Genomic DNA, 17,410 nt, shown 5'->3' with positions numbered 1-17,410 from the left:
AATCCGGCCATATCCCATGCTTCTGTCTTCTCCGTAGCCCAGAACGTTTCCCCCTCCTTTGCCGCCACCGTCACCTCCTCCGACTCCACCGTCAAAGCCTCCGCGGTATCATCTGCCGTAGGGACCAGCATAGCCGGCTTTGTATCTACCACCGGGTCCAGTGGCAGCTGCTGTTGCCAGCATAGCACAGATGATAACTCGCTGGAAATCAAAACGTAAAACAGATCACTTTCCGTTACACGCATTGCTTACGCAAAATCTCTATATTGGCAATATCGCGTAAAACATCAGTTTTTAACCCTTACGCACTCAGTTTTGTTCGATGAGAGCAACGGCAGCTTTGTGTTTTGGGCATCCACCTCGCATGCGGGAGGTGTGCGGCTCGATTCATAGAGCCACCGAGTACACACCCGTGCTGCAATGGGTGCAAGCTTCCCCTTGCGCCAAAAAAAATGATCATTATCGCCAGTTTTGTTGGAGATTCTCGTCACCTGTCATTGAGGTCTTATAATTATTGGCTCTGTTTTGGATTTCGAGAAAAGTAAATGGCGCAGTATCTGTCTCACATCTCGGCGCCCACTTCATCCGTGCCGTACAAGGAGGGCTAAAGGAGGGAGTGAAAGAAATTATGGAGAAAGAGGAAAGAGACACTTTGATGGCATCTGGCAATGGTCGCGATAAACCATGATGTAAGAATCTCTACATAATATTTATGTTTGTTACATAAAAAATTGTGAATTTTGAATTCTCTAATGATTAATTACACAACAGCTGTTCCGCAACTGATTCCGAGTCAACATAAAATACTTTAGGCTCGTAGTAGAAGCAAATTTCTAACTTTGTAAAAATTTAACGTAGTTTTATATTTCCATAATAATATTTTTATTGAAGATAGGACGATGGTGAGGAGGGTATTGCGTGATATAGTTCCAAAAATGTTTTGCCGCGGCCGCGAGACACCTAGCGAACTGCGATGCAAAGTGAACACCTTAAGTTGATAGCTTCACACCGACGGCAGTACCATACAACATAAAACTTGAAATATGACAGAAACTGGCAGAGACAACAAGGCACAGGTGCCAGGAACAGGTGCCAGGAAATTAACAACTTTAGGTGATTGCCTTGATTATGTGGACGTCCGGGTGTTATTTCAGCTAGTTTTTCTTCTAGAAACAGATATTTATTGACTCGTATCACTTCTGGTAAAGTATCACTTCTGGTAAACGCCATAAATTTACGCACGCACCTAGCAGCTGCAAGCTATTAGCGCCTACGATAACCTTATAAGACCAAAACCCGAATATGCCGCCTTCGTTCGGGCCCCCATGCAAAAAAAAAACAACAGAATTAGAAAAAATACAGAGACGTGCCGTACGTTTTATATTTATTAGTTACATTAGAACTCATTCATATCTTCCTTAATGGCAGCAAATGATACTAAACCACTTCACGTCAGACGCAAGATAGCCCGCCTATTCTTCTTTCACCGACTAATTCATAGAAAGCTAGGCATTTCTCCAATCCCCTATTTGTAGTTTTCAGAAACGCGTAGAACTCGTCGTCATCGTGATCACGCTTCAGCACCATACTTCCCGCATACTAACTCTTTTAATTTTTTTTTTTCACGAACGATTGAAGAATAGAACACCCTGCTTCTACGAGTGATATCGGCTGTTGATTTTGACAAGGCACTTTGTGAGCTATTTTAGATATATGCACTACATTAGACCATCTTATTGTTCTGTGTTTTACAATGTAGCTGCTCTTGTATTGAGGGAATGTATTTTTCCGCCTTCCCTGCCTGCACTCAAATGAGGGTTTGCAGTTATTGTGGAAATAAATAAATAAATAAATAACTAAATACATAAATAAATAAATATGTCCAAGCGAGGCGCAGTGGTTCAGTTTTATTGAAATCTAGGATATTCTTAGGTGATTGCTCAAGAGAACACCTAAGGGCACAGGAGCTGTCCCTGCAATATGTTAAAATATTTTCCTTTGTTCCATCGGTGCAGCAAATTCACCATAATACGCAAACAAAAATTATTTCCTTCCCGACAATAAAAAAAGCATAGCTGCACACATCCTTGTTTTCAACAGAGACACTTGATTTCGTAGAGGCAAGGTAGGAACTCAAAGCGGCAAGCGGAAATGTTTGCATTTCAAGTCTTTGCATATGGATTGAGCTCTTCCATAGGCTTCGCACTACCTCGACGCATGGAGCTTACTCACCGTGGCGTTCATGGTTCCGTTAGGTGGAGAGCTGGAATGCTAAAGGACGACGAGTGAGGCTTTTATATGCCGCGGCAACGTCACAGGCGAGCCAGGGCCACTCTGCTTGAGCCTAGCCGGCCATTTACCGAACACGTTCCGTGAAATTTGGTATTGTTGCGAGAGCCTTCCGTTTGGCTTTTGTGCGTTATCCAAGTGATGACATGGATCGGTAGAGACTGCTGTACGAGTACAATGTTTAGGAAGAATCTGGTCTAAAGATGCTTACTGAGGAACAGTGAAATTTAGTAACCAGCCCGATAAAGAGACTCTCAAGTCAACAAACCTTTAGAAGTTTTCAGCATGCTTTGTAGCGATGATATCACGGCTATGAATGCCTTACACGGCTAAGAAGTTGCAACCTATCTGTTATCAACGCACGGAAGTTGGCTATAAAACGCTTTGTATTAGCGCTTGAGAGACGAGATCGCAATCAGCAACCCTGTGCACACAGTACGATGCAAACAGATGTTGAAATAAAAGAAGCATACGCCTGGTGCAGGCGCATTTCCTTTTCGAATGGGAAGGAAGGCCAAATCGAGCACGTTAACCCGTCCGCGCTAGCACTGCCAATTTAACGTCCCCGCACTATCGGAGTGCATTTTGTACATTTTCGTATCACGAGGCGGTTTTTATGTCCGACTTTACTCTAAAAGAACCAATCAGACAGTGTTACAATCCACTCTACTCTATAAGGAAAACAACACTGGGGATTACACTTTTCTATACTGGTCCGCGGTTATTGTTTTTTTTTATTTGGGCCGATGGCAGCAAAGATTTTAGCTCTTACGTCCTGTACTTACCCTAGCTTCGTTTCGATAACAGGCCGGCCAGAGTTATATCGCTGTTCGCTCTCTTTGCCTCCAGTTTTTCTACTCAATTTTAGAAGCGAAATTTTTAATTCCGCAGTGAAGGAGAGCGCATACTCCTTTTACCCCATAGGAGATTGCTGTTGCATATATATATAGTAGAGTAGATGCTATTTAGGTCTTTTTCGTGTTTTTGCACTTGTTACACATTCCTGGCCATTTGTTTATTATAACGCCCTTGGAATCTCTTGTTGAAACAATTTATTCAATAGCTGAAGAAACCTGAGAAATAGTTTAGTTACTATATGCACTTAATTGTACAAATGACCACAACTGTAGAAATCTAAACAAAAGTCGGTTTTAACGTTTACAAAAACAAACTACGCCCGTCAAAGGATAGTTATCAATTACCGTTTTAATAAACCCGTTAACTAAAGCTAGTGTTAGCTTCCCTGAAATTACTATCTCGTCTTTGCGAAGAATCATTGTTCAATTCAGTTATTACTAATAAATGAACTGCTGCTGAACGAAATGGTTTCCACTCTTTTTAGCTGTTTTATGCTTAGCCGCCTATTGTGTTGTTCATTGTTATAGATCCTTGTATTATGTTTGACTGCGCACACTGTTATGTTTACATTAATGTTTTTAATCATGCACATTAAACGCGACTTATGTTATACTGAGAAAGTCTCGGTCGGAGCCAACATTCTTGGTGCGATTTCACCAAAGCTGCAATTCATGTGAAAGCCTTGCCACAAATCTGGGACATCCCGATTTTCGCCATATTTGGGCCATCCTGCATATCACCATGGTGATTACTTCTCCGGCGATCAAGCGGATCGTCGATGCAAAATTGCAAGACAAAGATGCGTCAACAACTGATCTTCGCTCGATCTTGGTGTCATATCTTTGGCAAGTGGACGGCCTGAGTTTCGCGAAAATTGCGATGTCCCAGAACTGTGACAACGCTTCATATGAATAAACTAAATATTATAAAGACATACAATCCAAGTCTCGACATGTTTCTAATTTCATTGAATAATCTAGGGTCAGTCAAGGGTTATCAGCACTTGGGCGTCTCCTGATTGTCCCCATGGCTGGTCAGCAATGTACAGCTCACTTGACCAACCTCATATTGGTCAACAGCACTTAGACACATAGATGAAACACAATGTACAACGACACAGGCGATTAGTGATTTTCTCGCTTTTTTTGTACGTCCGTGTGCCTAAGCGCTGTTTGCCAATGTGGTGAAACCAAAACTAGCGCGACTGCTCGTCATCTTCAAGTGACCAACCTTACGGTATGTTTTCACTTGTTTATTGTAATACTAATAGAATGAAGGTTATTAAGCGAATTTTTATTACGTTTACAGCAATTGGTAAGCATTTTATTGTGTTCAAGCCCACGAAACGCAAAGAGAGCCAATAGATGTAAAAAAAAAGTGTCAGAAAAAAAAGGTTGAGATCTAAAATAAGTAAAACTAAGACTTTTACTAACCATCAATCGGCTTTGCTAACGCTACGCTTGTTTATGGCTTGAAGACTTCTTTGGTTGGAATTTTCAATAATATTTTATTCGTCTTTTTAATTAGGAAATAGGTGCGTGGATTAGTTTACGTATCTGAACATAATTTTACTGCTACTTAAAACCGTGTGAAGCTTTGAAACGTTAAGTAGTTCATTTTCTGAAAGAATCCGCTTAAAAAAGAACTGAAAACCGATTTGCAATGACCAGAACAATGAACCCACATTTCAAGGAGCTGCAGTGAGGAGCCAGAAATTCATGTGCTAAGTATGAAAAGGGAACACACTTTTCAGTCACTGCGTTGTTCTTTATTGAATCCGTTGCATATACATACACAAACGAAGAAAACGACAAGAAAATAAATGTTAGCAGCCTTGAAGCAGGTAGGTTCACTGGATTATTTGACATTTAAACGCTAAGCAAGTGGACTGCGGGAAAGTGTCGAGCAGCAACCACTTGTTAAAACAAGAACTGTTGGGCCTAAGACCTTGTACACAATAGATGCATTGATGAGCAGTTGCTCTGGTGTACATGGCAGTGAAGAGCTCGGTAGGTATTTGCACAATCAGTTCTCTTGCAAGGAGGATGCCAACTCGAAGGAAACATCGAGAAGTCAAATCCAGCTCTGTACAACAGCCTGCAGAAGTGAAAAATATTAGGTGAAACAAAAAGCACAGTTAGGTGCACCTGGCTAACGAGGAGTCAGAAGCAAGTAAGGGCAGGCAATGACAAGGAGTGAGAGGACAGGCGAAGAAATAAGCTAACTAAAAAGATAGATGCGCACAATGTCATTGTCAGTGGCATTTGAGCACAGTCCAATGGCTCACCATAAATTCAAGTCACTCGCTATGCAGCTCCTTAAAATAAGCAAAATTCAAACAGCCTGCATAAACACAGTAAGCCAGGCAGTAAATTGCAAGTGCACTGGTATACTGTGACGCAGACTACACTCACAGAAGTTCCTGCACTGCGTTTTTAAACAGGCTTTTTATTACCTGCATGTTGCGGCTGAGTCCGCAGTGGTTGATGGTTGACATCTTGCACCATCGCACGAAAACAGAAGAGATGCTCCTGTCTAGGTAATACCTGAATCACTTGAATATACATAAAACATGAGTTAAATCTTCGACCTTACCTTGAGAGTTACACAGGGGCGCAACTGAAAGATAAGACAAATACGATTGCGGTTCGTGACGCTGCATCACCAAACAGGTTCTTTCTAATCTGTTTGACGAAGCTCAAATGATGGCACTGCAGGCATCAGATTACATACTCGAGTGCACAAGAAGTGTTTATAGAGATGCTCACTTCAGAAATAGAACAATCTCCAAGCCAAGTCCCCTAAAAAAACCAGAACAAAGTGCTGCGATTGATTTGCATGAGACTGGCACAAATCTTTGCTCCTCTGCCCCACAGTTGAAGCCCTGAAGGTGAAACAAACAATGGAGCTTGCAGAACGAACCTTAGCAAATAGCCTACACATATAAAAGAAAGCATGAAGTGAAATAAAAACAAATATCAGCAGCAAAGCGTGCTTACAAAAACTTGAGAAGTTGAGGTTGCAAGAAGGTCCTCTGAAAATCGCTCTAGAGCTGTGGCCCCAACAGAAATCTACAAAGTGAAGCAGGGACAACGCCAGCTGTGCGCGGTGCAATGGTTTAATAAAAAAGTCAAGCAGCCAAGCCTGCTAAGAGCCCACTTCATTCCACTGTCAAGCAACCAGCCCACATACAGAGGAGCACCACTGAGTAGACTACTTAAGGGCCTCGGTTCTCCAACATAATGAAATAAAAGCTTGACAAGTCAATGGAGCAACACACCCGGATTGCTAAGATTCACTCATCTCTTTTTCATCCTATAGATCAATAACCAACCACAGACCTGAGGAAAATCACAAAGCTTGTACAAGCTTTGGCAGCCAGGCATATAAAAGGCCACATAGGAGAGGAAATAGGTGAAGTAAAACTCTTGCTTGAGCTATTTGGTTCTTGCTTGAAGATGTAATGATAATGGAGCGACCAACGAGGAAAAATGTGGAACACCCCTTCATTCATCGAAGTTTCTGCACCGACCCTGCCATTTTGCGTGTTAACCTGATAGCCGTCTCAACCTGCCAGTCTCGAGCTGTGTCGTATTGCTTGAGAAGAAAACGGGTGCCATTGGAAGTACAGTCTATCGTAGGCATTTTGGAGCCATCTTCAGGACAAGTCAGGCGTGGATGCAAAACACTCAAGTCCTAGTTGCGCACGTCCTGTCGTGTGTGTTCCACTTTTGTACTCGTTCGTCGCGCACGTTTTCATTACATCAAGCCTGAGCCAAATAGTCCCAAAAAAGTTTTACTTGAGCATATTTCTTCTACATTGGGTCTTGTCATTCGACGAAGTTTCCGCACCGATGTGTTAACCAGATCGCCGTCTCAATCTGCCATTCCCAAGTTGTGAAGTATTGCTTGCGAAGGAAATTCGTGTCAGTGAAAGTACAGTCTATCTCCGTCGTTTTGAAGTGATCTTCAGGACGGACACGTCAGGCGCGCATGAAAATACTCAAGTACGAGTGCAGCTGTTCCTGTCGTGTGTGATCGATATTTATGTCCTCTTTCATCACGCCGTCTTTATCACGTCTTCAACAAGAAATATCAAGGGACCGCCCGCACAAATGAACTAAAATCAGACAATACAGTTATTGTAGAAAGCACTCTTCCATAATTTCATCATTACCTGCAACAAAAGAAGCCAGCAACTATGTATTGCTTGAGTGGTTTGCTTGGTCTACGCATGCAATTATTAAATTTCATGAAATGATTACAACTATCGCTTCATAGTAACTAGTAAATTGCGGGTTTAAACGTCCTGAAGCGACACATTGACTTTTATGACCGCCGCAGTGGAGGCCTCCAGGATAATTTGGGCTACCAGGAGTACTTTAACATACGCTCAATTCACTAAGCACACAGGTGTTTCTGAATTTCGAGCCTATCCACAAACAGACGTCGCGGCCGGCCTCGAATAACCCGCGATCCTTTGATTGGGAGCCGAATGTCAATGCCAATCAGCTATCACGGCAGGTTTCCCGATTACTTCGTGATATTAAATACTGGTTATTCCATTCCACAACTATAGTATAAACAAAGCCTTTTTAACGCGAATGTAACTGATGACAATCACAGCAAGGTGAATTGATGCACTCACGTGGCCAGAAAAAAGTTCTTAGCAAGAAGAAATTCCTGCAACAACGCAATAGAGCACAGACTTCAATCAATGGGGTAAAAAAAAAGTCTGCGCCAAGCTTTCCTACCTACGTTTAAACAAAGCTTGTTGATCCGAAGATTTGTCACGTTTCCAGCGCAACTGTTGACAGGATTTTACTATGGTATTTCTTGACCGCCTTCGTAAAGAAACAAGCGCGGATGCGAGAGCGGCCTAGCTGTACCCCTTTAACGAAAGCTGAAACACATGCAAACGACTTTTTTGGATACATTCGACGCTACACTTCGGTATGTAAAGCGCTGGCTGATGTTGCTGTGAAATTTGCAATCCAAAGGAGAGACAAACTAGCTGACGGTTAAATCAGGCGCATTAGCGGCTTAGCCGCAGTAAGGCTTTCACCGCAGAAGAGAAATCGAATATGACTTACTTTTGCACAAAACTAGGTTCAGATCTCAGCGCAACGCTGGTAGTAAAAGATATCGAGGGGAAACTGCAAACAGCAGCCTGAAGCGCCAACCAGCGTAGAACCAAGAGCAAAGAGAGACGTTTGCAGAGTTCAGTTCGCGCGCATAAAGCGTACTAGCGCGTGTAGCAAGCAACTTGGGTACAAAATTCCCTGCAACTTGGGTACAAAATTGCTGAACGTGAAAAATGCAAAAAACAAAAAAGACAAACTGCATCTCTTACTTTCATGTTAAACTAAGCACTCACACCTTGCAAAAATATGTTTCACTTCACACGGTTAAAACCGCGTTGACATCTAGATTATAGACTGCGTAGCCACCCTGCAGAGCGACATCAAAAAGAAAGCCGCGGAGTGTAGGACGCAAGGAAGATTGCACGCGAGGAGGTTAGGCTATGGTGCCGATAAGCCAACTGAGCGAGGGCGGAAATGGAAGCATACGCTGCGCCGGTCCAGCCGGCCGCTGCCGCCGGCCAGCCGAGAAACAAAGACGCGTTCGCAACATGAAATAAATTTTATCACTCGCGTATCTACCGTCGGCTTTGAAGGCCAGAATATGTTACCGAAGTCAACTCTTACCAGCGGTGAGTTAGCTGCACTCGATGTGGACCATGATTATAGCGTGATTTCGGGCTCCGTAGGAGAAAACGAGCTTTCAGAGTGAGTACAAAGAACGGTCTTTGCACCGGTGCGCATAGTCTTCGAAATGTCAAGCAGGAACACCGTAGTAACGCAGTAGCACCTATTTATGTACCGTGATTCCTGTCATCTACTTTTGCCGTGGTCTACAATATGTTTAATATACGACAGCAACTCTCTGCTAATTGCGTCTAATTGATGGGGTCTTAAGTTACAGGTGTCATAAACAATTCTAAGACATGGTCTTACTACGGATGTTTCATAGAAGTTTCTAAGCAAACGTCTTTTACGAGAAGTCTCAGAGGAAACGTCTTGCCCCGATGTCTATGAGAAGTTTTAATGCAGTGCGGACGTCTGTAGTCATTTGGAGCTGTTTCAAGACGTTTGTAAGAAGTTTTGTGTTTCGTGGGAAGTGTGGACTCAATGTGCTTTACTAAATTAAGTTTTTGCATTTTGCTTTGTTCCTCTATGGAAAGCTACGATCGCGTCATGAGCGGGGGTGGCTTTAGCAACTTGTATATAGGGTCAGTTCGAAATTTTTCTCCGGACTTACAGGGCTGTTGTGTTCCCACTTCAATCTGAAATAGGTTGACTCGATGCAGCTTCCTTTAGAGGCACCCCAGTGGATGGATGGATGGATGGATGGATGGATGGATGGATGGATGGATGGATGGATGGATGGATGGATGGATGGATGGATGGATGGATGGACGGACGGACGGACGGACGGACGGACGGACGGACGGACGGACGGACGGACGGACGGACGCACGGACGGACGGACGGACGCACGGATGGATGGATGGATGGATGGATGGATGGATGGATGGATGGATGGATGGATGGATGGATGGATGGATGGATGGATGGATGAGGCTGAACCCTTTAAATCGGGCGGGGGTTCAAGCCACCTCAATATGACATGAAATTTTACTCTTGTCTTGATTTTATCAGATAACCTTCGCTTGGTTACCTCTACGCGCTTAAAATATACTTTTCCTTCACGGTCCTTAAACCCCAATGCTTTGAATAAATCATCCCGCTGCTTTCGACTGCAGTGTGAAGCTCATTACAGAAAAGTATCAAGTGTTCAGCCGTTTCCTCCTCCTCGCCTCAAGCACCGCACAACGAGTCTAACTCGTGGTACCTGACTCTATTTGTCTTAGTCCGCAAAACTCCCGTCCTGGCCTTAAACAACAAAGAGGTTCCTCAACAACTATCATAGATATTTTCTTTCTCAATTTCCTCCTTAAAGATCATGTATGTTCCCAGTGCCGATTTCGTCAGCAGCTCTGTTTTGAAAGGGCTCTCTCTGTTTCTTTAACCTTTTTCTTAACCGATAATTGCTTATTTGCCCCGACTGCTGTCCAGGTATTTGCTTGTCAATTTTCTAGTTCGCATTCTCCATTTCATGTTAACATTCCTTATGTACAGGTATCTGAAAACTTTCCGAGCCCTCTCCTTTCCCCCCATTTTTTCTCAATCGCCCCTCAAAAGCTATCTTACTGCTAGCTTCTCTGCTCTCGAACGACGCCCATCCCATATCACCCTGTACGCCCTGATTTGGTGTATTGCCATGTCAGAGTAAGAGTCAGGGTCAGAGTCGCGAGCGCCATCTGTCGGGTGGCGGCAGTTCTGCCTTAGTTTTGAAAGTTTTCCTTTCGACGCCACGACGGCCATTGGCTGCGCTTGGTGACGTGGTCAGTTTGCTGCATAAATTACCTACGCCGGCTCGCACCTCGCATCGTCTGCGCCGTGCAGGGGGCTGTTTCTATAGCCTCGAGAAGTTTGAGTGGCGCCCCCTCACGGCCAGGCGACGTGACGTCACGGCAAGGACTCCAGTGCGCCTGTGTCGACTGACCCGGCTGCTAGTACGTTCAGGTTCGCTTCAACGCTTTGTTGTCCGACACTGAAGACTAATGAACAACGCAGACAGTGGCGATAGAATCTCAGGTAAGCAAAAATACGCTGAATCACGATCACTGCCGCGTTCAAAGGTTAAAAAACGGAGTACATCGCAGCGAACGCACGTGCGCTCGAGCGGTCGCCGCGACGGGCGCCTGCTATGCCTTCTTGCTTCGGAAATGACTCTCTGACTTCAGCAATGCCGGTTGTCTTCTATGTGCGTTTTGTTTATTCGAGTTAGGGACATGCGGCAGATGTGCGGTTGGTCGGTTTACGACACAATATAAGATTGTTTGATGTTGATGTAGGGTCGTAAATGTTGTTGTGAGCGGTGTTGTTGTGAGGTGCGTTTGGCGCGGTGGCACGTGATGCGCGCGGATCGCAGATTTCTATTGAAAGTAGGCTATCGATTAAAGCTGGAAGATTAGCCTTGCTTGACACGCATTTTTGAGAGTAGTCAGAAGCATGCGCGCAGTACAATTACGCCTAATTTACTAACGGCAACGTACGTATACATGCATGATCGTGTTTTTATCGTTGCTGCCGTAGAATGATCAGCCTCTCCGGCATTCGTTTCGCCTGCGCGTGCTGCGACGTAACCGCAACGCTGTCTCGGGGATTATATACTAACTTTCGAACGTTTCTCTTTGCAGTCGCCCTGCCACTGGGCAGCATCAACTGCTATGTGGACAAGGCGTGCGAGACCAGTCGCTGCCTCATCGAAGCAGAGGACGTGTACTATGCAGGCCATGTAGTTGAGTGCTTCATTGAAGCAGCTGAAAATGGTCGTTTCTGTTTCCTGGCGTTTGTTTTACAAACGACCGCACTCAACAATGCCCCACGCGAAGTTAAGATCACGGTGTGCAATTCGGAGGTTGATCGAGCCAGCTGCTCCTGCAAGGCCGGGTATGATCTCTTTCCGCTCGACTGTCGGCTCAAATTGTAGATGTACGGAGTACAGTAAATTTTATATCTGGGAGACAATAGCCAAAAATGACAGCATCCTGCGCTGAGTAACTTTTTTTTATGCATAGAATTTGGCTGTAGAAAAAGCTCAAAACATTCTTTAAGAGTTTCTTCCCTTCAAGTTTCTGACACTCTAATTAATAATGATAGTATCAAATTCGCATTTAAGAACCTTTTTTAATTGATACAATAGGTATTAAGACTGAGGTAACTCGAATGCCTTCAAGTGCTGTTCTGGATTTCATTTTACAGAAACTACAAATGTAAGCACATTGTGGCTTCTCTGCTACATATTAACGGAGCAAGAACTTTTGACAGACTGTCACCGACTGATCCGCCACAGAAGTGGGGCAAAGCGCAGGAGGACCGAATAAAGCAGAAGTATGAACCAAGGGCTATAGTTGACCTTCCATGCACAAAAAAGGTGTGTGAATAATTCTGCTTTTACAACATTACTTGCAGTAAAGAAAACAATGAGATTGAAAGGTCAGACTGTGGCCCTGAAAGGAAGGCCACTGCTGACTGGTGCATTATGTTAGACTAGTGAAATTTTTTCTATATAAATTCAGCGATTTGCTTACTGCTTCTGCACTAAAAGCTCTCACAGCGCTCTAATTGCTACGTTCATTCTCCACAACGGGTACAAGAACACGTTATTTTCTTTGTTACCAACAGTAAAAACCAGCGTCACAAGTACCATGTGATAACTTTCGGGCATATCAGGTGTCACACCTCCGTTTTATAAGAGTGCTTCAGATACACGGTGTTTGACTCTAAATATAAGTTGGTACTCTTTTATTTTCTGAAACGTAGCTTTCTTATGTATCACTTCATGGTAACTCTCAAAGAGATGAAATAGAAATGGTGAGACGTGGCTGGCTAAATGCCAAATTGTGTGTTTTCGTCAAGTGCACATTTTTCAGCCTGGACCTTTATATCAATTTCTTCTTGTTTCTCAGGCAAAGATCAAAGAGCCTGCTCAACCTGAAGGTAATATCCTTGGACGGCTCCTCAAGAATTTGGGCCATCAATCTGCAGCAAAAATGCATTCGCAGAGCACCACTGAAATAGGTATCAATGCAAGCTTATTTTAGACATTGGCTGGCCATATCAGTGCAGTATACATAGCAGCTGAGCCTATTTACATGAAATGAATCCGTGCAGACAAAGGTTGCAGTTTATAATACTATTATGCTGGCATTCATTCATCTACATAGTAGTTAATCCCATGTTACTTTGCTACATCCAAATTTATTTGTGCAGCAGCTGAGCAAAAGAAGGCTGCTGCTTGATCTGGCCGCAGCATGGTATGTTATATTTTCTGATGTGCAACACTGTCAGCAGTAGAACGTCTCCTACATGATTAAAGTAAATGTGAACTTCACCTAATGAATGGAATTGGGACCTTTGCATGACAGCCAGGTACTCTTGTGTACAACTGCCTACATTGCAGTTGGACCATTTTACTGTGACTGCTCATGTAGTGTTTTTAAAAAAACAAGGAGCATGCAGTAATGACACTGCAGTACTGGTTGAGATATGACGACACATATTGGGAACAACCAAGCTATCCAGCATGCTGCGATTTAGGGTCACTGAAGTTTCAGTAGGTGGCCTATGAGGATACTCGGCCACCCTTAAATGCCTATAGCTGTTAGGCTGTCTAGGGGATTTAGCCTTTGGTATCTGCCACTCTGTACTCGGAAAGTTGTACCTCATGTACTTATAAGCGTCCAACAATATTCGTCTGCCTTACTATAAGGTCATGTATTATAGTATGGGTAAAAGGCACAAAATACCAGCAATTTTCCAGCATGTCCATATGCATCTCATATGCATTACATTGTTCTGTTGGTGCCGTTTCACTTGTCATGCCTTTTAGAGTCAGTAAACCTGAGACAATGTAGACCTCTAATTTTATGTGGTCTGCTTTCTCTGCAGCTATAGCAGACTGTGGTGAAAATCCCGACCGATGTGAGCCTCAACCTAGAGACATCACTCTGATGGGTACCCTTCAGGAGCTGAGAAGGTTGCTTGAGAACTGTTACCTGCAAAAGCTGCTCGAACACTTAAACAATGCAAGAAGTTGCGAAGATATTGCTGCAATTGAACAGTCGACACGACACCAACCAAAATCTGGCCTCTGATGGCAGCACAGGGTTGGCATGATTACTGCCTCCATTGCCTACAATGTCTTCACAAGGGTGAAGAAACTACGGACAAAGGTGGGACAACACGACCTGAGACCTTTACTAAAAAAGGTCATGCGGCAAACGAACGTCTGCACAGCAGCAATGCGTCGTGGCAGCATGTTGGAAGAAAGTGCGAATAAGTGCTATGCCCAACAGCAGCAATCGCGACACAAGTACTTGATTGTGACACAATGTGGACTTATTGTTATGGATGGACGACCATACATTGGTGCTAGTCCAGATGGACTAGTACAGTGCCAGTGCTGCCCCAAGCGTGTGCTTGAAGTTAAGTGCCCAGAGTCCTTGGAAAAATTTGTAATGGAGATCACCGAGAAGGATGACAAAGCAACAACTGAAAAGCTGAAGCGTGCAAGCACGTACTTTTGCCAGATACAAGTGCAAATGGGCTTGGCAGGACTGAAGCAAAGGGAGCTATTTGTCTTTTTGAATGATGAAAATAACATGTGCATACCAGTGTCATTCGATGAGGAGTATTTCAGGAACGTGGTTGAGCGGTCCTTCTATTTTTTCAACGAGTATGTGCTCCCACATATTCTGTGTGTGTGTGTGTGTGATAAGGCTTCCCATTCTGCTAGCTGAAACAAAGTCTGTAGCTACAGATTAGGACCTACTCTAAGCATTTATTGAAAGATGTCCTGGGGATAATTATCCTTTGTTACATTTTTGCAGAAAGTGTTATGTGCGATTAAGAAATGTAAAAGTCAAGCATTTTGTACCTGTAATATACCTGGCAGCCGTTTTTTGCTATTCAACGCTTTTTTATCATACAAATGTGATACACACTTTGTGACACATCTGTGATATAACACAAAACAAAATGAGCAAGAGTTGAGGGCACTGAAGCAATGGGAGCTATTTGTCTTTTTTAATGATGAAAAGAAGATGTGTGTACCAGTCTCATTCGATGAGGAGTATTTCAGGAGCGTGGTTGAGCGGTCCTCCTATTTTTTCAAAGACTATGGGCTCCCACATATTCTGTGTGTGTGATAAGGCTTCCCATTCTGCTAGCGGAAACAAAGTCTGTAGCTACAGATTAGGACCTACTCTAAGCATTTATTGAAAGATGTCCTGGGAATAATTATCTTTTGTTACATTTTTTGCAGAAAGTGTTATGTACGATTACGAAATGTAGAAGTCAAGCGTTTTGTACCTGCAATATACCTGGCAGCTGTTTTTTGCTATTCAACGCTTTTTTATCATACAAATGTGATACACACTTTGTGATACATCTGTGATATAACACAAAACAAAGTGAGCAAGAGTTGAGGGCAAGCCTCAGTCGGCTAGCCAATGTTTTGACAAGAGGACCTGTGGAAACGAAGCCCTCTTGTGAAATCATTGGCTAGCATACTGAAGCTCCCCTTCAATTCCTGTTCACTTTGTTATGGGTTGTCAAGAATCCCATCTTCCTGCCCCCTCTCTACTGTTGATCTGTGATATAACTGTGTTTTGAAGAAACAATAAACTCAGGGGGTGAAGTATTTACTGATTACAACTGTTTTTGAATGTTACAAATGAAGATGATATGACAGTAATACATATTTTACAACACACATGAAACATACCACACTGATCTCTTTACTCCATACACTCAAACCCAGTGACCTACGAGTGGAAGAGGAACTTGTTATCCTTAAACAAAGGCTTCGATAGGTTCACTGTGACAGGAATTACTATGAGAATGTTGTCTATGTATGGCAGATGGTCGAGATTTAACCTGTTTCTCAAAATACGAAAGAGTTTCATTCTTTGAATGGCTCTTTCTACATGCACACGAGCACTTGCGATCGAATGATTATTTTTTGCCTCCTCTGTTGTCAGCTGTTTTTCCATAAGAAAGGGAGGTCTGATCATTTTGACATTTTTTTCTCTACAGAGTTCACTGATAAGAAATCCTTTATCGACCATGACGCTGTGAACATGTGGCATACACTTGTCGAGCACTTTGCAGTGTTTTGTGATATATGTATCCGATGCTTTCCCACCATATGCTGGGCTTATATAGCTAATTAGACCGCCTGGAGTCTCGCTCACCAGCACCTTTGCAGTGTAGGTAGGTTTGTAATGGCTGTATGTTAGCAGCCGTGAGGTGAGGTCTTTTGGCCGCTCAATGTCTATTTCTGCACAGTCGAGCACCATTTTTGTGTCCTTGTACTCCTTGAAGTAAGTTGTGAGGCAGGTGACCATGCAGGCCTTTTCTGGCCAAAATACTGCGTGCTTTAAAATGCTGCCCAGGATCACAATGGACTCTCTGAACAAATTAGACGCAGTTGTGCGGTGAACTTGAAACAGCACAGCCAGCAGTGAGAAAGTTAGATCATGATACAACTTCATGAATGTTAAGAGGACAGCGTCATCATTGCTTATACAGAAGCTGTGGGTTGCCTGCAAGACACGTGCTTTTGTGAACAATTCTGTGATGTTATAAAACAACTCAAAGGATCCTATCCCTGTGAGCACAAGCAAGCCACTTTCATCTGAAATTTTTGAAATAGTTATGAGCTGTTCACGTTTGAAAATGCCAATTGTTGTATTCACTTGTACTCCAGCATCTTTGCAAAGCTTCTGCACCTGCAAGGTAACCTCTGGAAGGAAAAATACAAGCAATGTAAAAAACAGCTGCATGTGAAAAACGAAACTCGTCAGTACCTTCTGAACTTGCTGCGTGGTGGTCTAGACTCTGTGTTGGAACAGCTAAAGCATTGAAAGGAAAATAAACAGCAGAATTAATGCGTGTCATCTAATATACTCTGTGCATGTACAGGGATATTACTAAATTTCCGCACATATTCAAAACTATGTCATTTTCTGCTAAGCGGGGTGATGCAAGTGGGCAGAAGAGATTTCTTGTGTACTTACTGAGGTAATACCTGTGGCTTTATATTTTGTACCAAGTGGTCACTCGTCCTAGCTGTCAGTGGCATAATATTACTTTGGGGTAGCATCATGTCGCTTTGATCAAAATTAATGGTGAGGAGCTAAAGCTGGCCATTTATAATGCTTTGGGCCTAGGAATTTTTGTGCAGTACTGTTTCAAGGATAGCGCTAAGCACAATGCAATTTTTTTTTTACCAAAAGGGGAATCCTGTATTTCGCATACGCCATGCAAAAGCTTAGCCACAACAATATATAGTACCACAATAAAATATACCATCGCACTCCCCCTCCTCGTCTGATCGTGCAGCAGATTCCATTGGAACGGCAGTAGAACTTTCACTGCTGGTCCCGTTTTCGTGGGTTGCCAATGCGTTCATGTGTGTGCAGAGCTGAAACGATCTTGCGGGAACTCCTCTGTCACCTGGAATTTTAATCAAAGTTTTACGGGGAATCCATGAAGGTCTAATTAACATAGTCCGGGCATACTCTCAGAAGAAAATAGCACTGACCAGCTGTACATCTCGGGTACTCTTA

The 17,410-nt window shown here is 43.3% G+C and overlaps 1 protein-coding gene and 1 pseudogene across 1 annotated transcript; one reads left to right on the top strand and one right to left on the bottom strand.

Moving 5' to 3' along the window:
• Positions 1-10,834: 10,834 nt before the first annotated feature.
• On the top strand, positions 10,835-14,578 carry LOC144120254 (uncharacterized; annotated as a pseudogene).
• A 1,026-nt stretch (positions 14,579-15,604) lies between these two features.
• On the bottom strand, positions 15,605-16,333 carry LOC144120253 (uncharacterized). The gene has a single exon (XM_077652652.1). The coding sequence runs from the start codon at positions 16,331-16,333 to the stop codon at positions 15,605-15,607; it is 729 nt and encodes a 242-aa protein (XP_077508778.1).
• Between the last annotated feature and the right edge of the window lie 1,077 nt (positions 16,334-17,410).

Source organism: Amblyomma americanum, chromosome 2 (genome assembly GCF_052857255.1).
Source record: "Amblyomma americanum isolate KBUSLIRL-KWMA chromosome 2, ASM5285725v1, whole genome shotgun sequence".
In the NCBI taxonomy this organism is placed as follows: Eukaryota; Metazoa; Arthropoda; class Arachnida; order Ixodida; family Ixodidae; genus Amblyomma; species Amblyomma americanum.
The sequence above is the reverse complement of the archived record's forward strand: the minus strand, read 5'-3'. Positions and strand labels throughout refer to the sequence as shown.